The sequence below is a fragment of the Bos mutus genome, chromosome 29 (genome assembly GCF_027580195.1).
Source record: "Bos mutus isolate GX-2022 chromosome 29, NWIPB_WYAK_1.1, whole genome shotgun sequence".
NCBI classification, from domain to species: Eukaryota; Metazoa; Chordata; class Mammalia; order Artiodactyla; family Bovidae; genus Bos; species Bos mutus.
The window spans coordinates 11,266,598-11,293,178 of NC_091645.1; the positions used below are offsets into that span (position 1 = coordinate 11,266,598).

The 26,581-nt window shown below is 41.7% G+C and overlaps 1 protein-coding gene across 8 annotated transcripts in view; it reads left to right on the plus strand.

Moving 5' to 3' along the window:
* The window catches only part of DLG2 (discs large MAGUK scaffold protein 2), a 1,083,296-nt gene that overhangs the window by 891,309 nt on the left and 165,406 nt on the right, over window positions 1–26,581 (plus strand). For all 8 annotated transcript variants that reach the window (XM_070365266.1, XM_070365267.1, XM_070365264.1 and 5 more), the window contains one exon: window positions 25,951–26,065. In XM_070365266.1, the coding sequence (XP_070221367.1) occupies window positions 25,951–26,065 (115 nt within the window). The remainder of the gene's footprint in view (window positions 1–25,950; window positions 26,066–26,581) is intronic.

A 26,581-nucleotide genomic window follows, 5' to 3' on the forward strand; every position in this document is an offset into this window, starting at 1 on the left:
GTGTATATATATATATATATATCAGAGCCATGGGCTAGATCCTTCTGGATCTGAGTTTAGGCAATGGAATTTTGACAACCCAGCTTGTGAAGGAGCGGTGTGCAAGAGTATAGCGACGTGGGGAACTGTTATGTGGTCTTTGCTGATGAACGTCTTCTTGATTCTCTTTTCTTTTAATGAATTGAATCAGTTCTAATGAGGTGGATGAAACTGGAGCCTATTATACAGAGTGAAGTAAGCCAGAAGGAAAAACACCAATACAGTATACTAACGCATATATATGGAATTTAGAAAGATGGTAACGATAACCCTGTATACGAGACAGCAAAAGAGACACTGATGTATAGAACAGTCTTATGGACTCTGTGGGAGAGGGTGAGGGTGGGAAGATTTGGGAGAATGGCATTGAAACATGAAAAAAAAAAAAAAAAAACTTTCTCCTCAGTTTGTTGAAATATGTGAAATGATATCAAAGAATTTCATAAGATGAATTTCATAAGCCATACAAATGTTATTTTATGAATAAATGTATTCTGGTAAATTTAAAAAAAAAAACAAAAAAAGAATTACGAAATCAAACATCTCAAATATATCAAATATCTATTTTGAGGATTCCTATTTTTGCTTCTTTTAAATCTATACACACTTGGTGCCCCCAGGGTGAAGAGCAGTTGCCACGAGGTCTAGGCAGCTTGTAGGACCCATCCATCTGCTCCCAGAGCATGTCCTGGCTGACCCAGTAGGAGTACTCTGACAATGCCTCCCAGGGGCAGTGTAGCTTTTCCTGGACAGAAAATGCTGGGCACGCTGTGGGGAAGCCGGTAACACCGTCTGTCCCACCAAGTTTAAGATTTCTACTGCTTTTCCTGAAAAGCTGAATTGGAAACGTTGACAGTTTGCATGTCAACAGACATTGTCTGTTGTCTTTCCTTCTTTTCTTCTTACATTTTCCCCTTCATTCACTCAGCAGACTTTTATCTATTTATTTAGGACTGCTTGTGTGGTAGGCACTGAACCAGCTGCTGAGGCTCTGTTTGCAATGCTCAGGTCCTGCCTAGGTCCCTGGTGGTCAGGGACGGAGTAGCTACCGAGTTCAGTGCAGTTTGGTGATGCGTGCTGAGGTGAAGAAGCACTGGGTGGCTGTCGGGGCTAGGAGGACACCTTATTTATTGATCCTCTACTCTATGCCAGGCCACGTAGGCATCACCATTCACCCTCATGAACTGGAATCTCATTCCTACAGAATGTAGATGCACTTGTCTGGGTTAATTGTTCCCCTCATTCTGAGCCTAGACCAGTCCCTAATCCATCTCAACCATGCCTCCCATCCCTAGGTGCTCCCACACTGACCACACAAGCCAAATTCTGGCACTGGGTTCTCATCCCCTTATGAATATGTCAACTGGCATATCCTGAGGAAGTACTGCCATATATTAAGATAAAATGATTTCTCTTATTTCAGTTTCTGCAGATATCTTGAGAGTATCTATTAGATACAAAAGTCTGCTAGGTGGGGCATTAATTGTAGAGAGAGAGCTGGGGCACTTCTCATATTCTTGTGGAGTTGGGTCCTCTAGGAGGGAAGAGATTAGACATATAACCAGCAGTTTACAGAGCAGGCCATGGGTATCATGAGAGTGTGCTCGGTGAATGAAGCAGTTTCATTTTAACCAGGAGAATCAGGAAACACTTAGATGTAGTATTAATGGTATTTTTGTCTGTGTCATAAAGATTGGTGAGAGTGTCAGCAAAGAGAGAAGAAGCATCATTGTAAGTGGAGGAAAAATTAGATGAGCAGGAAAGTACAAAGTATGGTCTGTAAACACTTGGGGCACTTGGAATCTTATGAGGGAGGGTTGTCATCAAGAAAAAGGGAGACTGAGCGCAGATCACAAGAGCCTTGAATGCCCAGCTAAGGCATCTGAGGTTCATTCTCTACGACTCCATCTAGAGACAGGTCCTTTAACTCAGTTGGTAAAAATTGCATCAGATAAGGGTTAAGAGGCGGCAGTAAGGATGGAAAAACCTCGGTCACTGCTCTGGGGCCTCCCAGTATGATGGACACCCTTCATTCAGTCTTCTAAAATTTAATTTTCACCAGTTAAAAATTTCTCAGCCTCCACCCCCAATGTGGTTTATTTTCCTACTTCCTGAAGGTGCCTGGTCACTTTCACTAACAGATAAAATATATTTATTTCTTTGTGAAAATGGTCCCCCAAAGAAATTCCTCCTCTGATGGAAATGCCGAGAAATGACTAATACTTACTGGGTTTCATGAGTGGATATGACATGTATAGTGATAGTTACAAATCTAGGCATCTCAGGTGGCCCAAGGCGTAGCCTTCCTGGATTTATGGGCAAACATGTTTAATTCAGGACAAAGAAAAAGTAGTGGTAACATGCATAAGAAAGATTTATGCCCATTAAGGGAATTGTGCTTGGGCATCCGGGAGACAGGAGGAGAGGCTGTCACTGGCATTGAAAGATGGTTGGGTCAGTTGTGAGTGGTGTCTTCTCTCTCCAGAGGAGAGGAGAGCAAGGGAAAATGACTGCAAAGCTACTGAGGCTCTCAGCTCCGTCTCAGGATTGTTCAGCTTGTAGTTACTGCTTTGGCATATGATGTAGCCCATGGTGAATGTTAAATCATTATAGCTGGGCCTATGACCGAAAAGTTGCTGTCTTCCCTTTGTTGTTCAGGTATTTTTGGTCTTGACAGTCGCTCTGTGTCCACCGCGAAATCAACACACCCCGCTGGGAAGTTAGACTGGGGCTCCTCTTCTGCCACCTCTGCTTTCCAGTTGTGTGACTTTGGGCACATTCTGTGGCTGCCCGGAGCCTCAGTTTTCACATATGTACATTGGGCTTCTGGAAGGATTAAAGGAGAGTGCGTATAAAAGCTCACAGGTATGGGCTAGTCATGCACAACTTTGGTGGGATATGAAACTCAAAGAGTCTGAAGAAGGAAAACCAAGATATAGTTCCTTAGTTCTTATCAAAGGGAGGTCAGCCTGGAAGGAAGTGATAACTCACCATGATATGATAACGATTCACAGAAGGACTTTCCTTGGGTGGTGTTCATCTTTAATCAGACCACAATAATATTAAGACAACACACTTAAAAAGCATACAGCCAGATTTCAAGTGTGCGCTTGAGCACAATTCATCTTAATAATCATGTTTCAAAGTGAATAATTGGCTTCTAAATCCTGGTCCTCTCCCCCTTTTCAGTAGCAGGTGGAGAAATTAAAACAAGCACAGGCTGTTGCCAGATAGATACCCTCCTACGTCATCTACAATCACTGCTTTGTGGCTCCAAGCTGGGGAACAACTGTGCTGCAAAGATTTGAAAAACAGCATAATTATGAAAGCTTTTAGCACTTTGGAGTGAACACTGATGAGTCTGCATTTCATTTGAGAAGAAACTATATTCTTCCATGCCATGAAGAATTCAGTTCTCTAAAACACAGGCTGGCTTTACTAATACACGTAGATTCCAGGTGGTTTGTTTCTTGCTTTCCCATGATAGTTCACCAGGGCTTTCTCTAGCCAGAAGCTGTGTCCTTAGACTGTCAGTGTGACCTTGGTAACTCTGAGCCAGGTGAGAAGCAAAATCCAAACTTGATCTTATCCTTGAGGTATGTTTTGGAAACAGAATTTAATTGTCTCCCTATTTGATGCTCTTGATTTAGAACCAAACAACATTCTGAATTAGACTTCCTGGGGCATTCTCCTTCTAATGAGCAGTTTAATTAGAATGAACTGAGCATACTGGGTGCTTTTCTCTTTCTCCTCCTCCTCCAGCTCCTTCTCATACTTCTTTTTCTTCATCATCACCATCATTACCAAATATTGGTAACAGAGAAACTCTATGAAAGTGTTATTCCACATACTGTGTTGTCCTAAATTAGCTTACAAGTCCCTGTAAACCCTGAGTACATAAAAAAGCATGAATAATCTGGTCAAATGAATTCTCAATTTAATATGAAGAGACTGGGCATTTTCTGGGCTTCCCAGGTGGCACTAGTGGTAAAGAACCTGCCTGCCAGTGCAGGAGACATAAGAGACACGGGTTTGTTCCCTGGGTCAGGAAGACCCCCTGGAGAAGGGCATGGCAATCCATTCCAGTATTCTTCCCTGGAGAATACTTCCTCCCACAGAGGAGCCTGGTGGGCTACAGTCCATTGGGTCGCACAGAGTCAGACACAACTAAAAATCAACTTAGCACGGGCATTTTCTGGGCCCCATTTTGTGCAGCTCTTTGACCTGTGTCATCTTTATCCTAACCATAGTCTTGTAATTACAGTTGGCATTATTTCCAACTCAGAGAGATTAAGTAATTTGCTCCTGGTCAGCCTGGCAATAAGTATGTACATCTGGAGTTACTTCTGAGATGTTTTTGGCCTCAAACTCTGTTCTTAGTTTGGTGGGTACTTATTGGCACCTGTTATATGTTAAGTACTCTAGGAAGAGCTAAGTACACAGTTAGTAAGACATAATGCCTTTCTCCATGGATGGTTACACTAGCAGGGGAAGCCAATAAAACGATCATACCAAAATTATAACAATTATAAGTGGCCTAAAAATATAACAATGTTTGTTTAATAAATATAATATTCAGTCACTCAGTTGTGTCTGACTCTTTGAAACCCCACAGACTGGAGCACACCAAGCTTCTCTGTCCTTCACCATCTGGAGTTTGCTCAAACTCATGTCCATTGAGTCAGTGATGCCTTCCAACCATCTCAACCGTCTCATCCTCTCTCGCCCCCTTCATTATAAGTGTCATAAATGCAATAAGGAATATTTGTGTGAGATATATAGAGATGAGAAGAGGCACGATTAATTCCGTTTAAGGGGGTAAGATTGGAGAAGACTTGCTATTAAAGGGAATATAGAATATGAATTTTAAGGGGAAAGGAGTTAGCCATGCAGATAAGGGTAAAAGATGCAAGTTGCAGGCAGGCCATTTATCTATTAAAAGAATATAAATGTGAAGAACTGAGTGTTTCTAGAGAACTTTAAGCAACAAATATTATGACATAATTTTATGCTGATTTGGGGGGGTTCAAATATGTGTAAGCTAGCTGTCCTTCAGGTTTCAGTTCAAGGTGGAAATTATGATTTATTCATAAGTTATTACAATACTAAGGATCTGATATGATAACCCTCAGAGAAGTAATAAAGATACTAATACTATAATTTGGAGGCAGGAGATACAGTTTCTGATGGGGGTGTTCAAAGAAGGCTCAAAGGAGATAGCATTTAAGCTGGACCTAAAGGAAAGATGGAACAAGAAGAAGGTATTCCAGGTGTCAGACAAAAGCACTGAGGTGGGAGAAAGCCCAGGAGAATGTCAGCATGCCTGAAGGAGAGGATCAAACTTTATCGAGTTCCAGGCCGCAGGGGGGATGGTTTCTCCTGTGTGTTCAGCAGCACCATCCTCACCTGCCCAGACCTCCCGCAATGATCTTCTTCAGCAGTTAACAGAGGACACATGGTCACTGTATTCAGACAATTCTCTATTCAGTTCTGGGCTCCATGCTTCTCCAGCTGTATCAGTTAACCTCTGAGCCTCAGATTCCTCACCTGTAAAACTGAGATAATAACATGTATCTTGGGGCCAGATGAGAATGAAACATCAGTACATCCCTCATCCTTATATTTGGGCTTCCCCTGGTGGCTCAGTGGTCAAGAATCCACCGGCCAATGCAGGAAACCCTAGTTCGATCCCTGGTTCAGGAAAATCCCCTGGAGAAGGAAATGGCTTCTTGCCTGGGAAATCCCATGGAGAGAGGGGCGTGGCGGGCTACGGTTCGTGGAGTCACAAAAGAGTCGGACGTGACTTAGCAACTAAAACAGCAAGGCATCCTTCTATGCGGGCTTCCCTGGTGAGTCTGGTCAAGAACCCGCCTGCAATGCAACAGACACAGGCTCGATCTCTGGGTCGGGAAGACCACTTGGAGGAGGAAATGGCAACTCACCCTAGTATTCTTGCTGGGAAAATCCCATGGACAGAGGAGCCTGGCAAGCCACAGTCCACGGGGTTGCAAAGAGTCTGACACAGCTGAGCATGCACGCATGCATCCTTATACAACTCCTTAATAAATGTCACCGTTTGACACTCCAGTGTCCGTCCCTTTTCTGACGCTTTCTTCCATCCTCAGTCCTTAACTCACACTGCACCTAAGACCTCAGCTGACGGATATTTGTAAATGGTCATGTTCTCTTTTGAGAGGATCTTGCATTCTTAAAAGTTATCTTTTTAGTTTAATGTATTATAGGAGAGTGGGTTGATAATTATCAGCAGATATAAAGAGAAATTAACCAAGTAGGCAGTGCTTTTGACTAAATATAGATAAATCAGTTTTCTTGGTTGAGTCCCTGGGAAAGCTCCACTCAGGTGGAGATTGGCAGATAGCAAATTTATGGGGAGTGCTTTAGAATCAAATTGCAGGGGAAGGCAATCGAATCGGGCAGAAGGAAAAGTTGGATATTAATACAGTTTCAATGGAGGCTCCTGAAGGTATGGTCCTGTACAGCTGTCCTGAGTTGAGATAAAGGGGCTGGGCCTTGACACCCCTTCACTGACCAGGAACTCCATGTAGACTGCCCCAGAAAGGAAGAGGTGTTTAGGGTGATGCCGCTTTCTTCATCTGTAAACAGCTCGGGGAGTAAGTGCTTCAGTCTTAAAGGGAGATATGAGGGGCACATCGTGACATCTGCGGTGGTATCTGAGGCAAGGAAGTTCTATATACTCCTCTTAAGGACTTCTGTAACAGGCTAGGATTCATGTATGGATGGAATTACTTTGCTGATAGCCAAGATGTGGCATTAAAAAAAAAAATTATTTGGCTGGGCCAGGTCTTAGTTGCAGCATGTGGGATCCAGTTGCCTGACGAGGGACCGAACCCTGGACCCCAGCATTGGGAGCTCAGAGTCCCAGCCACTGGACCACCAGGGAACTCTCAAGACATGGCATTTTTAAAGCAAGAAGAATCTGTATGTATTTGAAGCATTGTATTAGCTTCCTATTGTTGCAATAGCAAATTGCCATGAATTTAGTGGCTTGAAACAATACAAATTTATTCTCCTACAGTTCTGGAAGCCAAGAATCTGAAATGGTTCACTAAGCTAAAGTCACAGTGTTGGCAGAGTTGGTTCCCCCTGACGGCTCTGCAGGAAATCCATTCCCTTGCCTTTTCCAGCTTCCGAAAGCCACCCACACTCTGGGACTTGATCCCTTCCTCATCTCATTTCAGCCCCTTCCTTCTGTCGCCTCATTTCCTACTTCCTCCTTTGGTGTTCTTTCCCCTCTTATATGGACCCTTGTGATTGCATTTGTTGTTCTTCAGTCATTCAGTTGTGTCTGACTCTTTGGGATCCCATGGACTATAGAACACCAGGCTTCCCTGTCCTTCACTATCTTCTGGAATTTGCTCAAACTCATGTCCATTGAGTCAGTGATGCCATGCAGCCATCTCATCCTCTGTCACCCGCTTCTCCTCCTGCCTTCAATCTTTCCCAGCATCAGGGTCTTTTCCAGTGAGTCAGCTCTTCACATCAAGTGGCCAAAGTATCAGAGCTTCAGCTTCAGCATCAACATTCACCTTCCAATGAATACTCAGGGTTGATTTCCTTTAGGATTGACTGGTTTGATCTCCTTGCTCTCCAAGAGGCTCTCAAGAGTCTTCTCCAGCACAACAGTTCAAAGGTATCGATTCTTTGGCACTCAGCCTTTTTTATTGTCCAGCTCTCACATCTGTACCTGGCTACTGGAAAAACCATAGCTTTGATTTCATTTAGGGCTTCCCAGATAATCCAGGATAATCTCCTCATCACAAATTCCTTAACACAATCACACCTTCAAAGTCCTTTTTGCCATAGAAGATAACATTCACAGGTTCTGCAGATTAGTATATGGATATTTGGGGAGAGGGGAATTATTCAGCCTAATGTAAGCATTATAGTTAAAACCTCATGCGCTGGTGCTACCTACTGAGTGTGTTTTCTGGCAGTTTTAGAATGGCAGTGTCAACTTACTCTTGTTTGGGTCTGCCTGCTTAACAAACATCAAGGTCACAGGTATCCTCCAGCAAACCACTAACATGTTTAAATGAAGTCAGAAGACTCTCCGCTGTTCTGATGAAAGAGCCAGAGCAAGATGACACTGAGAAACCTTCCAGCCCACGCTAGTAGAGACCTGAAATAACATCTGTAGAAGCCATGGTAGAAAAATAGACACTCCCGAAACGCCCCCTGAAACAGAGCAAAGAAAAAAACACCCTGGCTTCTCCCTCCTCCCCGACTCCAGGGTCCCATGAGTGTTCTCCCTCTGGTCTAGAAAGAGAGCCTAGGCAGTGTAATTTGCATGGGGTCAGCTGTTTTGATATAAAACAGAGCAAGAGAAGGTGTGGGAATCAAATATGAGAGAAAATGACCAGCACACAGACTGAGTCTCTGAAAAACGAGGACTAAAGTTCTTGGCAAATAAGTTTGTACTGGTTATTCCTGCCTTATCATTTCAGTTTTGTCCAAATATCCAGATACTCTTTTGCATAAAGACAATTTCTCACTCCACAGGTTCTTTATGCCCTGAGTCACTAGTGATGGCATTATTCATTGTGTGTAATTCCAAGACTGTGTTCCCAAGCATGCCTTGGAATTTCTTACCATCTACCTTCCAGCACCAGGGGTACATAGGAGCTGGCAGAAGCTGGGGGCTGGAGGGACATGTTTACCTGCTAGTGATTGAGCCAAAGAGCAGAACTAGAAATAGAATGTCCAGCAGGAAAAACACCTTGCTTCACAATGGATTTTGATTTATGCTAACGATGCAAAGTACAGGGCTTCCCAGGTGGCTCAGTGGTAAAGCACCTGCCTGCCAATGTAGCAGATGTGAGTTCGATCTCTGGGTTGGGAAGATCCCTTGGAGAAGGAAATGGCAACCCACTCCAGTATTCTTGCCTGGGAAATCCCATGGACAGAGGAGCCTGGCAGGCTGTAGTCCATGGGGTCGCAAAAGAGTTGGACATGACTTAGTGATTAAAGAAAAACTACAATGACCAAAGTACATTTTAAAATTGTTACTGTGGTTTGTATGCTTAGAGGCAGATGCTTTACATTTCCCACTCAGCCTCCTGCCACTGAGTCCCAGGGTTGTCCCAAGGCTCTCATCTGCCCTTTTGCCAGGCTGGTGGCACCGTCCTAATTGGATTTTAAGTTTCTAGTGATCTGCAACGCAGTACAGTGAGTTCAGTTCATTACAGCCCTGAATAGAAATGCAGACAAAATGCTCTCCATCTTTGGCCTTGAAAAGCTGTTTCTTCTCCTTCTTTCCCTTAACTTTTAAAAGTTGCAAATGAAGTTGCCAAGAAAGGTACAGGGAAGTCCTGTTTGGCCATCACCCTCCCACCCCCAGTGGCGACATCTTACATGACTGTAGTGTAATAGTGAAACCAGGAGGCTGCTGTTGCGCCAAACCACAGAGAAGATGCTTCACTTTATAAGTTGTAGAGGATGCCTCAGGGCTGAGAATGGTGATGGTTGGAATGTGGTAGTAATAATAATCTCATATATTCACACTATGCTTTTGTACTTATCAAAACTGTTCCTTCCCTCCACACTAATGCAGAGGTTCTATTAGCAAACTTCTCACTCAGCCAAAAGTTGCTGATACCTCAGTTTTACTTGGTAATTCAAGAACCAAAGAGCTCATTATAAGTGGGTTGCTTTTCATTTTCTTCTGGAAGGACACTGACATCAAGTTGCCTCATCAAAAGGTGATTCAGTCCCCTTTGTCTTTGCTGATTAAGAAAAATGTCTCCTCTTTAGAGTCAAAAGAGGCATGATCCTTTGCCTTTTACACAGGTGCCCTCTTGGCTTTGCTCTGCTTCTGCCATCCCTACAGCTAGTCATTTCTGCCCACCCATTGCTTCCTCTTCCTCTGAGATTAAGTCTTGTTGTTACCTCATCTCAAACACCATTCACTTTGTACTTCCTCTCAAACTGGGTTAGGAACCTCTCCTTTGTACTGATACAGTTCCTGGTTTCCACCTTAACAAGCTTATTTGTATTGTGTATTTTCTAGCCTATACCCCATTATAAATAGTGAGTTCTTTGAAGGCAGGGATTAGATTGTTTAATCCTTTATTTCTATTCCCAGCACTTTTTAAAAATGGGTGGATAGGTGGATTCATGCAGTAATTTTTTCTGTGTCAATCTGGAAAGACATAAGACTTTAATAACAACTGAATGAAATATATGAAAATAAATGAATCCTAGCTTTTTTTAAATGGGTGGATATGTGATCTTGGGAAGATATAAACATAGCAGTTTGAATACCTGCATATGTTTCTGTTCCCTCCCAGCATTCCACCAAAGTAACAAGGAATTTAAATAGGTATAAACTATGAGATTAAAAAAAGAAGTCTTTACAACACATGTAAGAAATATGTACAAAGTTTTGGAAGCTAGAAAGATGGGTGAGTGGAAGTTGACTTAGCCCAGCTGGAAAAGCATGAGCTCAAGTCCCTACAGGGGTGTGAGAAAACAGAAAAAAGTATGTATTGGTCTTTGTCCCCAGTTCTTGGCACAGAGCTCCTAAAACCCTAATAATTTCCTAAGTGATAAGACCAACAGGAGCATTTCTTGTTCTAACATTGGCCTTTGACCTCTGTTCCTGACGGAGCTCCCTGAAGCCCTTATAACTTCCTGGGTGAAAGAATTGTCTGTTGTTCTAATGAGGTGACTCTGGGGGTGGGGAGGGGGCTCCTGGATGAAGGCTGGTTACCAGGAAGAACAAGCTATGATTAGAAGCTTGGAATTTTCAGCCCTACCCACCCTTTCTCTTGAGAAAGGATAAGGGTTGAAAATGGAGTTAATGACTGATCATGCTTTTGTGATATAAAGCTTCTGTAAAATCCTGAGGGAAAGGGGTTTGGAGCGCCTCCAGGTTGGTGAACACATGGAGGTGCTGGGAGAGTGGCTCCTCCGGGGAAGGTATGAAAGCCCCACACCCCTTCCCATGTACCTTGCCCTATTCATCTCTTTCATCTGGATGTTCAACTGTATCTTTTGTCATATCCTTTTATAATAAATGGGTGAAAGTGTGGAAAATGTTTCTCTGAGTTCTGCGAGCCACTATAGCAAATTTATTGAATCTAAGGAAGGGGTCATTGGAGCCGGCAATTATAGCTAGTTGATCAAAACTGGCTTCTGTATAAAAGGTATTCTATTCACATCTTCTTATGTCCTCATGAATCCAGAAGGGGCCAACTGGAGACCTGCTGGTCTACTGCAGTTCTCTGTGGGCAGAGATTTTGTGCATCTGTTAATTCATTCTGAAGTATGGCAAACATAACTAGATTGTATTAAAAAGGGCTGTTTCTTGGACTGATCCATAGAAGCCAGCTCCATTTGAGTTTAAAGAGAAAGGAAAGTTGTTGGTGTGTGTTGATTTCTGGTTCTTGAATTGGAAGCACAAATACCATCCCAAGCAAGTCCCACAAATATTTTCTGGTCTCAAACTAAAGGAGAAAGAGGATAAATTTGCCAGCAAATACTAATTAAAAGACCTTATCGTGTGACTATGCTGAAGCAACCCCCAGAATTGGGCTTCAGTCATCCTACATCTTCCAAATTTTTAGCCTTTCATTGTGCAAGCTGCAAATAATTGACACCAGGCTGAGTCAGCGTTCTGATCCTCACACTCATGGTTCCGATGAGAGTCTAATTATAAGAGTTACTCCTACAGCTCCAGAGGCAGGCTTGGGATTTCTTCTTAAATTATTAATCAAAAGGAAGATAAATTTGCCTGATTCAGTTCTACAGGGGTCAATTTTCCCATGGCGTATTTTTATTTATTTGTGCATAAAAGTCACTTTTCATGGTTACTTTTATTATTTTCTCCTGTTTCTGTGGGTCTAGAGGATAGAATGAGCAGGTTAGTATGTGTTTCACAGAACCCTGTCTCACTGTAGCTGCAGCACAGTCTTCTTCTTTAACACTTCCATAGACCAGGAAAGCATCTAGTTTATAAATTGCTCCACTTGTTAAAGATGTAATCTGCCCTTACTCCCAGTCACTGGCACGAGAAGGCTGGGCTGTAATGATGCCCCTTCAAAATCAAAGTGCCGCCATGGACTGTGTCATTTTCTTTGCCTCTCAGTGGCTCTTTCATTGCCTCTTCTGTTCTCAGTCTTGCTCAAGCTAGAAACCTGAGGAAACCCTGGGTACTTGCACGCTCTTTCTTATAGGTCACACTGAGTCAGTCAGCAAAGCCCCTTATTTATGCTTCCCAAGCGTCCGTCCCCTCTTCTCCACTCCCACTGTTCTCACCGTCTCTCACCTGGACCATTGAAAGAGACCCCTGAGTGACCTCTAATCTCTGTCCCGTCACTGTCCAGTCTCTTCATCAGAATGCGGCTGGTTAAGTGACTTCTGTAGTAGATCCCTTAAGCCACCCAGTGGTTCTGTTAGGTAGGTAGAATAGGGAAAAGGAGTCCAAAATGGCGGTGGCTAAAAGACAAGGAAGGTCCGAGGACCAGAGTGAAGACTTCAAGCAGAACAAACAGAACAAACAGCACTCCTGGCTAAGCCCAATTTGCATAGGGCAGGCCCAGGTGGAGGAGAAAACATATAAAAGGAGGAGCCAAAGCGCTTTCTCTCGCTCTTGCTCTCTCGCTCTCTCTCTCTTTCCTACCCCCCTCCCTCCCCACGCACTCCTCCACTCTCTTCTCTTTGAGTCTTGGATTCTCCTGCTATCTTCTAAATAAAATGGAGCTGTAACACTGATTTGCCTAAGAGCTGTAGCACGGTTTGTCCAAGACCTGAGAGCTGTGACACGTCGAGGGTGTTAATGTCCGTTGCTCCAAATCTTTGTTGTGACGAGACAAAGAACCAAGGAACATACACTTGTGTGCCAGTTCCATGTTTTCTTAGTTTTAGAGTTCACATTTCTTAGCAAATGATATTTGTGCAGAGGACAGTTTTGGATTACACTTTGTCCTTGCTTAAATGGTAATTTGAAATTCATGTACACCCGGGAAGTCCTTCACTTTCTCACAAATCTTTTGCCAAAAATTAAGGGAACAGTTTTATAGGAAAAAGTAGCGAAATAAGGCAAATAATTTTATTTTACACAGTAAAAATAACTAAACTGAGGACAACCTTGTTACCATAAATTGTGCTAAAGTTCTGTTCGGCTCCTGTTTGTGTGTTTGGGGGGCTGTGGGTTATTTCCCATTATGTGATTTTTCTGGTTGCATGCCATAAAATGCTTACTATATTAATATAATAAATAGGAACATGTATAGCATCCTAAGAAGTTAAAGGTACTCAGGATTGGAGAAGAATCTAGGTGGTTTTAGAATTTGGAAATAGATAATTATGATGAGAAAAAAGTAGAGGATAAATAGTTCCCTCCGTCTATATCTTTGGCAATTCTTCCTTTAACCTCAGTTGGAAAATGAAAATTCTTTTAGTGGGAGAGCCAAGGAGGGATAGAAGATAGTTATCAAAGTCTCGACATTTTCAGAATGGCTAGGTCACTTTTCTTTATCAGGATGAAGGAGAAATAGTCACATCAGCAGCCTCTCTCCATCCATTATCAAGTATTTCTCAGGCATCTCCCATGAGCCTAACAAATCACAAGCAGATCTTTACAGGTAATCAGTTTCAGGTACAGGACATACTACAAAGGAAAAATATCCATTGGTGTAATGGAAGGACCTATCATAGGTCAGGGAGTTGTCTGAGAACTTGATGTTGGAGATAGGTGGGGAAGACAAGAAGCTGATAAAGACCAATGGAAAGGTGTTCCAGGCAGAGGGAACAGCATGGATGATGTTTTGTAGCTGGAGGAGAATGGAAATTGGAAAATCTCAAAAGCTAGAATCCGAGGAAAGATAAAGATCATCTGAGCTGAGCAGGGACCTTCTTGCCTTTACCAAGAATTGTTGATGGGCAGAAACCAAGGCAATATTATAAAGCAATTACCCTTTGATTAAAAATAAATGCATTTTAAAGAAAGAATTGTTGACAGTATTCAAACTAGAAGCTAGAGCTAGTTCTGAAATTGCCATCACTGTGGAAATCAGTGTATACATTAGATAGCAGTGGTGAAAAGTCATTGTGTGCAGAGACCACATTGTATCATAATATCACTGGTATCTAACTCAGAGCGTTGCCAGGGTTGATGCTCAAGAAACGTTTGCTGACTGAGCAGAAGCTTTTGAGCAGCACAGCACTTTCATGGCAGTTACCTCCGTGAAATCTCCAAACAATGTTAGGTCTAGGTGTCCCATACCTATTTTACTGTGAGCCCACCAGGACTCAGACCGACACACATGGGGATACCCGAGTGAGGAGCCAGGCCCCATCATTCCCCACACACTGTACTTGTGAGGGGGACGGCACTGTGTTGCCAGCTTTTTAATTTTATTAAGTGAGGACATTTAATCCTTTTAATAATTAATTTAAATGTTTCTGTTATGAACATCTCAAACATACACAAAATTGGAATTTTGCAAAGAATGCTTGTGTATTTGTCACTCATATTCAATAATGGTCAAGTTTGCCAATTTGCATTGTATATGACCTAAAATATTTTCTTTGCTCATGTATTTTACAAATCCCACCATTATCTCTTCTCATTCTTATAATATTCAGAAACTATAATGAGAAAAGAGAGAATTTGTTTTTATATTACCACAATGCTGTTACCACACCCAACAGAATTTAAAACAATTCTTGGTATGATACAATATGCAGTTTTTAATGACTTAAAATGTCTTTTTTTTTTTCAATCAGGATCCAAGCAAGCATTGTATATTACATTTGGTAGGACATTTTGACAACAAAAAAGTAAGAAAGAAATATGTTTAGACAAAAAATCTCCACAGTCTATTATGTAAGTTTAGATTTATGAAGTGTTTCTACCCTCAGCCTTATGTTTCATGTGGTGACCCGGCCCTCCTCTCTGCAGCCACTCTGGAAATCCATGCCCCAAAGTGTTGCAGATTCTACAGTGTCAGAGGCAGGGCTGACTGCTCTCTCTCCTGAGCATGTTCAGCCTCCCTGCAACCCTGTTGAGTGCCGGTGTGTGTTCGATAGATAGAGGGCAGCAAATGAGCCTGGCAGTCAGCCCCAGATGTGGCGAACCTGCACCAACAGGAGCCCTGGTTTCCAGTTAACTGCAAGCCTTAAACCCAGAATCATACTAATCACATACTGAGAAGCTTTCGTTTGGGAATTGTTTTGGAGAGACCAAACAAAGCTTTTCCATGTTGCTCTTACCAACCTGTCTTACAGAATTCACTGTAGGTATGAATCTATAGCTGGACTGGAAATTGGTCATTAACTTGTCACCCAGGGTGACCGAGCCAGATGGCCATGGACCTGTATATGTCAGGAGTAAAGGAGGGACTAGCACAGTTGCTTATAGAGCCAAGTGTAGTCTCAGTGTAGTGAAAAGAAGCTGGTTGAGGCTGGAACTAGATGTGGATTCAAATCCCAGCTCTTCTGCGTGACCTTGGACGAATTGTCCAGCCTCTCTAAGCCTCCATTTTCTCTTAGTGTTCTTCCCTTTGTGCTTCTGTTTATCCCAGAATGGTGGGTTATCCTCCAAGATAATATGTATATGTATTTCTCAAGATGCTATTAAAGGATAAACCTGATAGGAATGTTGTGGGAGCAAGACCAGTGTTTGTACCCCTTATGTCACCCAAGAGGTCTGCCAGCCTGCCTACCTCTAGAGCCAGGCTGCATTATCTTCTTTCTCTGCCCCAGTCTATAATTAGGCAAGAATATCATCCTTTTCATTGGGCAAGATCTAACTGATTATTACTGCAGAAGAACACAGGAAGCTTGAACATTATTATTTTAGCTTCTAGTTCCATGATTTTAACACAAAAGAAGGACCCGGACAAATCCAGCAAAGATTTAACACTTATTTGTGAAGGAAGCCTTTTCTTATCTGATTGGATGTAGTCTTAGGCCCTTTGCCTTAAATTAGAAGGCCCAACTCCTTGATCCTTTTTCTGCCATACCATTACCTACGAATCACAGCAATTAAACTACAGCTTGTGCGTCTCTGCTCTGAGCCTTTCATTCAACCTGCCAGCAGAACCTTCAGAGAGAATTGCCATTGGCAGCCAGGCCCCAGTGATATCAGAGGTTCCCACTTTCCCCTCAGGAGTTTCGCGTTTCCTCTCTTAAGCATGATGCCCTATGTGGCTTTGTTTCCGTAATCAAGACAGAAATCTAATTTCACAACTTTGGGGACAAATGTCAGATACTGAAGAAATATTCTGGGCAGAAGGGAAATTTTGAAAAGGCTGTATTGATAAGAATTATTATCATCACTTTTGATGGTATTCAGTTTATCAAGCATTTTTATATCTGTTTTTTTTCATTTGATCCTACAACAACCTCGTAATGTAAGTAGGGTCTTAATATTACCCTCATTTTATAAATGAGGAATACACAGTTTCAAGAGATCTTAATCTTTTTTCAATTTATAGATGCTATCACATTTAATTTTAAAGCAATCTGACGAGGCTGGTGGTGTTTTTTCTGTTGTATATATGAGAAAACTAAGTCTGCTCTGGGTTGAATAACTTGCACAAAATCCACACTGTGAATTAGTGGAGGAACTTAAGATTTAAAGTCGGATTCTGTTTATTCCAGAGCCTTAAAAAAAAATTAACATCAGGCTACTCCCAGTTGACTGAAGACATAGACTTTACCAAATTCAAAAAAATTTCTGTGCTCACTCCACTTTGCAATAATCCTGGTAATCAAAGAAAATCTGCCTTTATGAATCCATAAAGCAAAGTCTGCCTGAAGCCAAATTGAAATTTGATGTATCTAATTTTCAGACTTATATGCACATTGTACAAGATAACTGGTTGGGGATTCAGACTGTTGTTTGTTCATAAAACTTACTTCATTTCACGCATTAAAGAATTCCTGAGCATTTACTGAAACCTCTTTAAAGGTTCTCTAGCTAGACTGTGCCTAGAAATTGTTTTAGTCAAAACAAGTGATCCCAATTCTACTGAGAGAGAGAAACAATGTATCTTAATTCAGTGTATTAAAACTTGCTCTAAAAAGTCTGATCTACCTAAAGAATGAGCTTATGGTTACCAGGGGGAAGGATAAGGAGAAGAGATAGCGAGGGAATTTGGGATGGTCATGGACAAACTGCTATATTTGAAATGGATAACCAACAAGGCCCTACTGTATATGTATAGCACAGGGAACTCTGCTCAATGCTGTGCAGAAGCCTGAATGGGAGGAGAGGTTGGGTGAGAATGGATAATGTATGTGTGGCTGAGTCCCTTTGCAGTCCACCTGAAACTATCACAACATTGTTAATCGCTACACTCCAATACAAAATAAAAAGTTTAATAAAAAAGTTTTAAAAATAAAAGTTTAAAAAGCAATGTACACTGATCCACGTTAGACTAGATTTAGCAAACAAAAAGATCAATTTTTCCCCTGAAGTCTTTATTTAGCTTGCCCAATTCAACAATGGGGAAGGAAATGGCAATGGAGAGGGAAATGGCAACCCACTCCAGTATTCTTGCCTGGAGAATCCCATGGACAGAGGAGCCTGGTGGGCTACAGTCCATGGCGTCGCAAAGAGTCGGACACGACTGATCGACGAACACACATTCAGCAAACATTTACATTAACATTTATTAACTGATAATCGTATGTCACACTCTGTTCCAAACAAGGATACAGAAAATGTATGACAGTGTCTTGCCCTCATGGTGTCTGTAACTAAGTTTTTAATGCTCAGTGCTAGAGCATTAGTGCTCTTACTTTGTGGAGTTCTGAAACAATAATAGACTCACCCTGTTGTCTAGGAGTCCCAGTTATATTTCAATTCTAATGAATTTAGTTTTTAATCTATTTCTCTCTCTCTCTCCATCTCTCTGTCTCCTGGTCTCCGCCCCACCCCCACACAGTCTGAATCAGAAGTAAACCAAACAACATCTGTAAATCTTCTGCAGTGGAAAATTCCATATCACCAGTTGAACGGAGAAAGCAGGATTGCAGTCTGAGAGATGAGTTAAGGAAAGAACCGGAATAAAAGGCTAGTAAAGTCTTGAGGCAGAATAACCAGCCTGTGTAGACCCACTGAAAATCCTTCCTTCAATTGTCCAGAGATTAGGTCTCTTGATGGCAGGTGGGCGTGCCAATACACGTATGAGAGGGGAGCCAGTCTTCTATAGCAGTCTGTAAAAACAGCAGCCTTCCCAGCATGACTGAAAAACAGCCAGAGGCTGAAAGCTCTGGGGCTGTCTCTAAAGCCTGATGAAACATGATGGTGCCTCTTTTGTGCCTATCCAGCTCTGAAGTTTTGGGGCAAATGAATAAAAGAAGAGGTGGTGAAATGGGAGCTTTTGATTTGTTTCTGAGTGCCAAGTAAATAGAATTATTTTTGTGTCATTCATTATAGAAAAGAATTTTAACAAAGTATTGCTTCTTGGATTTGAGGCATAACCAGTATTCTATGGCGACCCTCCTATGCATGCCTATTTGATTAAATCTAGTGAAGAATAATACATCTCTGATATTTTCCTGAAGAATGTACGTCTCATAATTTTTCACTTTTAAAGTAAAATTGTCTATAATCTTTTGCAAAAAAAAAAAAGAAAAAGCCTAGAAAGAGCAGTGATATGTTTGGAATATTCTAGTTTTAAGCACTTTTATTTATCCTATTACATTGTTTATAAGGTTAACATTTTCCCTCTTCTATACACGTACGTGCCAGCTTGTGAAGTCTAAATGACTCTTGAGTCCACCGTCTCTAAAGAAACAGTACTGCCGCTGTGTGTGTGTGCTCAGTCGTGTCTGACTCTTTGCAGCCCCATGGACTGTAGCCTGCCAGGCTCCTCTGTCCATGGAATTTTAAGAATACTGGAGTGGGTTGCCATTTTCTACTCCAGAGGATATTCCTGACCCAGGGATCAAACATGCCTCTCTTGCATCTCCTGTATTGGCAGGCGAATTCTTTACCACTGTGCCACCTAGGAAATCCTACAGTCTTTCACAAAGATTTAACCTGCCTCAGTTTCTCCTTTGTAACATGTGTGAGCCCTTTAAGGCAGAGAACTGTCCAGTGGACTCAGTATTCCTCTCAGTCAGCATTGTGCTTGTCGTGTAATAAACCCTGAGGAAACGTTTGCTGAATAAATGAAGAAGGTATTTCCCCCAAAGAAATGGAAGCATTCACAGTTGCTCCCCTGTGTCTCTCTGCCGGAACAGTGATTTGTCTGCATGTTTCCCGTATACCCTTCCTGGGCTCTAGTGACGGCAAGTGTCAAGTGCAGGCAAACAGTATTGTGACCCCAGCAGGATGCGTGTCATTGTAGTTTACCCCATCCCTATTGGAAGGTGCCCCAAAGCCCAGGCTTCTTTAGCTTATAAGCCACCGAGAACTTCTAGCTCAGGTTTATCTATTTAAAACATCACTTCTTGGGTGAGTGGCAGGTAGTCTCTTCAAACTACTTTCCCTGGAGCGTGGAAATGGGTAACTCGGCAGGAAAGCAGCCTGTTCTGCTTGGATGTGCAGAATCCTGCTCACAGTCCAGTGATTTACCAGTTACTGTTAAAACTGCATTTGTATCCATAATGAGCACATAGGAATAGGATACTGTTGTCCCCATTAGTGTGGCTGAGGACTGGATATGTATTTGTCTTAAGCGGGGGCCACCACAGTAACAATAGGAACCACTATCTTACATTTACAAAAAGCTCCATGCCAAATCTCATTTTGATTCTCACACCACTTTGTGAGAGGAGTCTCACAATTCACAGATGAGCACACTGACGCTCAGAAACTTCCCATGGTCCCGTTAGTATTAAATGACAGGATTAAGATTTAAAGCTGGCCTCCCAGCCTGCACCCTGTCCTGCTTTGCTCGCTGTGTCCCCTGATAAGTAACAATCATTAGTCGGCTGCACAAGGGCACAGCTGTGGAGGGGTAGGCCCCCCGCCAGATCACGTCAGGGATGACGTGCAGATGCCTTATGCTGTAGTCTAACCCAGTGAGCTCATTGTTTTCTTCTCTGACGCATGGCTGGCCATCAGAGACTTGAAGATGTGAGCAGTCGTTCAGTTTTAATCAATGCAGATGAATCCTGTTGCATTAAGCAACCCCAGACTTCTGGGGCGGTGCCTTCATTCCTATGTGGATGATGGGGGTCAGTTTGCTTCTGGGTCTCCTTGTTCACACTTGACAAACTGCAGAGGAAGCAGGTATATGGCAGAGCTTCCTCTCATGTGTGGCAAGGGGTGTTCACACCCTTGCCCTTGCTCCATCCAAGTGTCCATCAGTAGCTCAAAGCCTTGCGATGATACCGATGGACAAGATCACTGATATTCCTGAAAAAGGCAGCAGCCTCAGAGTTGGGCATCGTTCTCCTGACCTCCACATGATTGTGGATTTGTGAGAGGAACCTGAGGTGCCATTCAGTGGTTGCCCAGCAGGGGAATAGTTCAACCCTAGTGTCAGGCATCCCAAATGTGGCCATCTGCAACTCTTTCCTTTTGACCTGGTCGAGATGTCAATTCCTAACAGGCAGAGTGAGGCTGTAATAGGGGCCACTGAGAGCAGACACAGGTTTCCAGTTTACTTGGCACAGAAAGGGGTTATGACTTTTGCAAGCAGGAACAAGAACAGGTGTTAAATTACGTATGAAAATTAACAGCAGGAATTATCAGTCATTACCAGTCAGCTCTCTCTTGTAACCTTCCACATATCTCGAAGTAGGTACAATTATTATTCCTGTTCTGCCTTCACATGAAGAAACTGAGCCCAACTTTCACTGTCATGCACAGCTAATAAATGGGAGAGCCAAGATGCTTTTCTAAAATGGAAGTATAGTTAATTTATAATGTTGCATTAATTTCTGCTGTACAGCAAAATGATTCAGTTATATACATACAAGCATGCTTTTCTTTTCCATTGTGGTTTATCACAGGATAGTGAATATAGCTCCCTGTGCGATACAGCAGGACCTTGTTTGTCCATCCTATGTATACTGGTTTACATCAGCTAATTCCAGACTCCCTGTCCTTCCCTCCCCTTCTCTCCCCCGGCTTGGCGGTCGCAAGTCTGTTCTCTACATCTGTGAGTCTGTCTCTGTTTTGTAGATAATAGGTTCATTTTTTTGCCATATTTTAGATTCCACATATAAGTGAAATCATATAGTATTTGTCGATTTCTTTCCGACTTACTTCGTTTAGTATGATTTCTAATTACATACATGTCGCTGCAAATGGCATTTCATTCTTTTTTATGGCTGGGTAGTTTTCCTTTGTGTATATATATATACCACATCTTTATTAACTCATCTGTCAATGGACATTTAGGCTGTTTCCGTGTCTTGGCTGTTGTGAGTGCTGTTGCTATGAACATACTGGTGCATGTATCTCTTTGAATTCGAGTTTTGTCCAGATATGTGCCCAGGAGTGGAATTGCTGGATCATATGACAGTTCTATGTTTAGTTTTTTGAGGAACCTCCATACTGTTTTTTGTAGTGGCTTAGGGTCCTGCTGCTTTAATGCAGTTTCCCACCTCAGCCTTATCCTGCTTAATTTCCTTGTCAGTGTCCCGTTCAAGAAGTAAACTCCTTTAGGTTCTGTCTTCTTAAAAACTGTGTGCCATGTGCCTAGTACAATCCCATGTGTAGGAAAGGAGGCATGATAGACCTTGAGGTTGGAGAAGCAGAGATGGGAGAGGCATAGCCACGCTCTAAGGGACAGTAAATGAGCGGACCAGCATGCGTGTGATGCAGCTGGTGAGAGGAAAGAGAGCGTGGTGTTGGGAGGGAGGGGCGGAGAATGGAGGCAGCCTGGGTTCTCAGGGAGAACTGTGGTGTTTTAATAGGCACTGGGTGTGATGGAAACGAACTGGCCTCTCAGAGCCCCAGGGTTGAATGCTGGCTCCATGTCCAGTGAGCTCCGGAACCGAGAAGCTCTGTGACTGTGGTGAAGTTAACCTCTCTGGACCTGTTTCACTACCTCTAAAATATAGACTTAACCTCAGAACTGTGTTAGGAGAAATAACGTAATTTTTAAGTACCTAGCACAGAAGTTGGTTTACTGCAGGTACTCAGTAAACATGAATTTTCCCTTAGTGAGCACTTTGAAATCTCATCAGGGACTTCCCTGGTGGCACGGTGGAGAAGAATCTGCCTTCCAGCACAAGGGACAAAGGTTTGATCCCTGGTCGGGGAAGACGCCACATGCCACGAAGCAGCCTGAGCCCACTGTGCCACGACTACTGAGCTCGGGCTGTAGGGCCCATGTGCTGCCCCTGAAGACCCCACACCTAGAGCCTGTGCTCTGTCACAGGAGAAGCCATTGCAACGAGAAGTCCCAGCACCACAACGAAGAGTAGCCCCCACTGACTGCAGCTGGAGAAAGCCTGCACGCAGCAACGAAGACCCAGCACGGCCCAGGATAAATAAAATAAAAATCTCATTAGAATGTTTTCCTGAGTGTTAGGAATCTGTTGGAAAATATCCCAAAGAGGAGGGCATGGATGTGAATGAAACATTTGGGGAGAGAAGAGAGAATTAAGATTGAATGGACGTGGTGGTGGTAGGTTTTTAACTTGTTGAAAATGTAATTTTCAGTACTATTATAAAACATAAAGAAGACATACTTCACAATTTGTGTGTCTAGTTTCTTGTTTATTTCTAGATCATTTCTAACTATAACTTGTTTATCTCTGAGAGGCTGGAGACGTATCTCTGTCCTCTCTGTCTGTCTCTATCTCACACATACTCACATGCAGACACACACACACCATTTATATTTACAAACTCAAATCTTATTGTTTTTCCTTTGATGAAATTACTTGTAAAGCTTTATTTTTCAAAAAGGGACAAAGAAGGATAAACACTTTTGAATATGAGATTTATGTTTAATATGATTAAAGTGGAGAAGTTGAGAACAAGATAGGTTCCAAGTAAGACAAATACAATACACAATATAATACTTCCCCATCCATAGCAGGGAATGTAAACACTGTAGAATAGGATGCAGAATAAACATTTCAAAAGCATGGTAGAAAACATTTTGGGGATCTGATGAGCCATCCATTAAGGAGAACACAGGAAGAGTCTAACAAAGTGCCAATCACATGCGGTTAAGTATCAGGAACTGTTTCCAGACTGTATGACATGGCTGAGATGGGGAGAGCTCGGAGACTGCCAGGAGGGAACAGTAAAAATAACAGTGCAATTTGGGAGTGACCCTAATTAAATAGGAATAAAGCCTTGAAATTAAACAGAATAATTAGCCTTGAGAAAAGAAGTCCTAGAGGAGAATCATCTTGTCTTTCTTCATTATATATATAAAAAAAAAACTTAATGTTGAAAATGGGCAATTTCAGTACCTGCAGGCATTTAAAACTGAAATTCATTTCAGTTCTTCTCCCTCATTCATTCATTCAGAAAATGGATTTCAGGTCTTTGTTATGATGGTGAAGTCATCCAAGTGGTAAGGGGGGTGTCCTGGGATTTAGTGATTCTTAAGATTTAGTGATTCTTAGGGGCGATGCGTGGCATTTAGCTGGTGACAGTATGGAGCATGGCTCAGGAGATACAGTTCCAACTCTGTGTTCCAGGATAGATTATTTTCTCCAAAAAAAGAGCTCATGGGGACTGTGTGATGTCCGTGCAAAGCTTGACTGGTACTCGTGCTACAGCTTTCTACCTGCCTGCCTCGAGTGTGCTCACATGCACCAGGATCCCTGTCTGATAGCAAAGGCTGTCATATGGGAATCATTAAATAAGTTACGGCCTAATCTGTGGGATATAATTGAGGGTATTAAGAAACATGATACTTATTATTTTAAGAGAAGGTAGGAAAATATCCAAGTTAACACTGCTAAAAAGGGAGGAAAGAGCATTAGCATAATATATAATTGTGATCTCACGTGTGTGGGGGAGTATATGTGTATATTCAGATGAATATGGCTGCAAGTCCATCACCCACTGTCTATGTACCTGCAGGCTATGCTGTGGGGAAAACCAGGAGTGAGAGGAGAAGGGGGGATGGGGACCTCTTATTTTTTATTCCATGTTTTTTTTTTATATGCTTCACATTTTTACAACATCCGTGGCCTTCATTTTGTAATTTAAATAAGAAATGAGATAATGCCCATGAAGCTTGAAGCATAACATCTGCCATGTGGCCAGCAATAAATGTTAATTGGATATTAATAGGATGGCAAGAAAATATGACTTGCTCAGAATGACTTAATCTGCATGTAGCATCATATTGATGGTTGTATAAATAAGTGTTTTCTCTCCCTGCTAAAATGAAATATTTTAAATTACAGTTAATAGATTTTAGGTTAAATATGTTATTCTGCTCACTTAATCATTTAGGATTTAATTATTCAAAGAGAAGTTTTGAACAGGAAGCCTTCCAAATCTAGGTAACATGAGACTTTGTTTAAACACCAGAAATTTCCCCTCAGCTATTAGGGTTTTATCTTTAGAGTGCGGGAGTGAGTGCTAATCTGCTTCAGTCATGTCCAACTGTTTGTGACCCTATGGACTGTAGCCCGCCAGGCTGCTCTGTCCATGGGATTCTCCAGGCAAGAATACTGGAGTGGGTTGCCATGCCCTCCTCCAGGGAATCTTCCCAACCCAGGGATCGAACTCACATCTCTTTATGTCTCCTGCGTTGGCAGGCAGGATCATTACCACTAGTGCCACCTGGGAAGCCCATCTTTGGAGTACTAAATTTCAAAAATATTTAACATTCAGAATTCATTATTTTCTGTCATTGAAAACCAAGATCAAATCATTTTTCTTATGGAATTCCGTACCACAACTACCAATAGACATTCAGTAAATTGAATTTAAATTTAATTTTGTGGAACTTTTTATTATAAAAAATTTGAAATATACTGTAAGGAGATCATCTTGTATTATATTCATTTAATCATTCTTGTTTTGTGAAGTTATGAATAAATAGAGTTGAAAATCAATTTGTTTTCTGCAATATATTAGAACCTCTCTTAAAATTCTTCCTGATGAGTTGCTTTGCAATTAGAAGAACCATTTACAATTTGAATTAACATGTTTACAGTTATCTTCTGGGCAAATTGAGCCTTTTACCTAAAGCAAAATTTTCCTAAAGCAAGATACTGTTGTACCAAGGAGATGATAGACCAAGTTAGGATTCAGAATATGAAAACTTCAAATTATTTCTTTTTATATGCTGTGTTACTATCTTAAAACTTATTTTTCTGTCTTTATTTTTATTGGATTGATGTGGTGAAAATAAATTTCCTATGATGACATAGTATATTTTAATAATTATATTTCCTTGATTTTTAAGACCCCCTATATTTTTTCTTTGCATGCTTCTAAAATAGATTTAATATTTTCTAACCCTGATCTCCTGAGAAGCTAATTTTTATATATTGTGTTAAAATTGATGAAGTTTGGCATGTGGTGTTTTATATTAAAGATATAAGGCAAAATTGAGGTACAATCCAAGTAATCAACTTCTAAGACATCCCCCTCCCCAAGAAAAGAATTTAGCAAAAGTAAAAGAGTTTAGCAAAAAACTGTTTTTTTCACAGTTCATCACCAAACAGTTCTCCAGTCTATCAGTTGGAAAATGACCTCCTCCTCCCGTGTACTTTTCAATAGTGGGGATTTGGTGGTGGTGTGTTTTCCAGTTTGCCTTTTGGGAAGTAACTGATTTGTTCTTTCCGTCTTGGGAATGTCTACAAATAAATAATATGAAAGTGAACCTTCTGTGTTCCACTAGTCTTGCATTGTGCATCCCTCTGTTTCTTGGCAAAGGAACCAACAACAGGGACAAAGGGCTGCCTTGAGTGTGCAGTATTTCTAACTTGCTGAAGGCACAGAACCAAATTTGCCATCTTCATTTTCATTCCCAGATTACGCTCGATTTGAGGCCAAAATCCATGACCTACGAGAGCAGATGATGAACCACAGCATGAGCTCCGGGTCCGGGTCCCTGCGAACCAATCAGAAACGTTCCCTCTATGTCAGGTAGGCAACAGTGTGTTTCTTACTGTGACCTGCACTTGTGAGCCATCAGCTTGGGGAAGCAGAGCAACACCGTGTAGCAAGGGGACACGTGTTCTTAATTAACCCACGCTCATCAGCGCACCACTGTAAGACCTAAAAAGTTTAACCGTTGTGAAGAAATTTTAAAAATGTTATTAACTATGTTAAATTAGTTTAAGTCCCCTGCTTTTAACAAGTTCTTTGACCATGTTGTGATCCAAGGTAAAGTTCTTAGCACAGGTTGTAGTAAAAATAGTGAGAAGAATATTTTCAGTTCAGATGCATCTTAAATTGAATATATGGGCTGAAGCACTGGACATCTGCTTACCATCAGTATGGGAATAAAATATTCTCATATTTCTTCCTGGCGTACTTGACATCTATCCTATTAACTTTGGTATATTGATTAGAAATCAATACTCTCTCAAAGAGTTATGTCGTTTTTTTCTTAAAGTTTGGTAGAATGACTTTTTTCTGTGGCATCTCATTACCAATTGT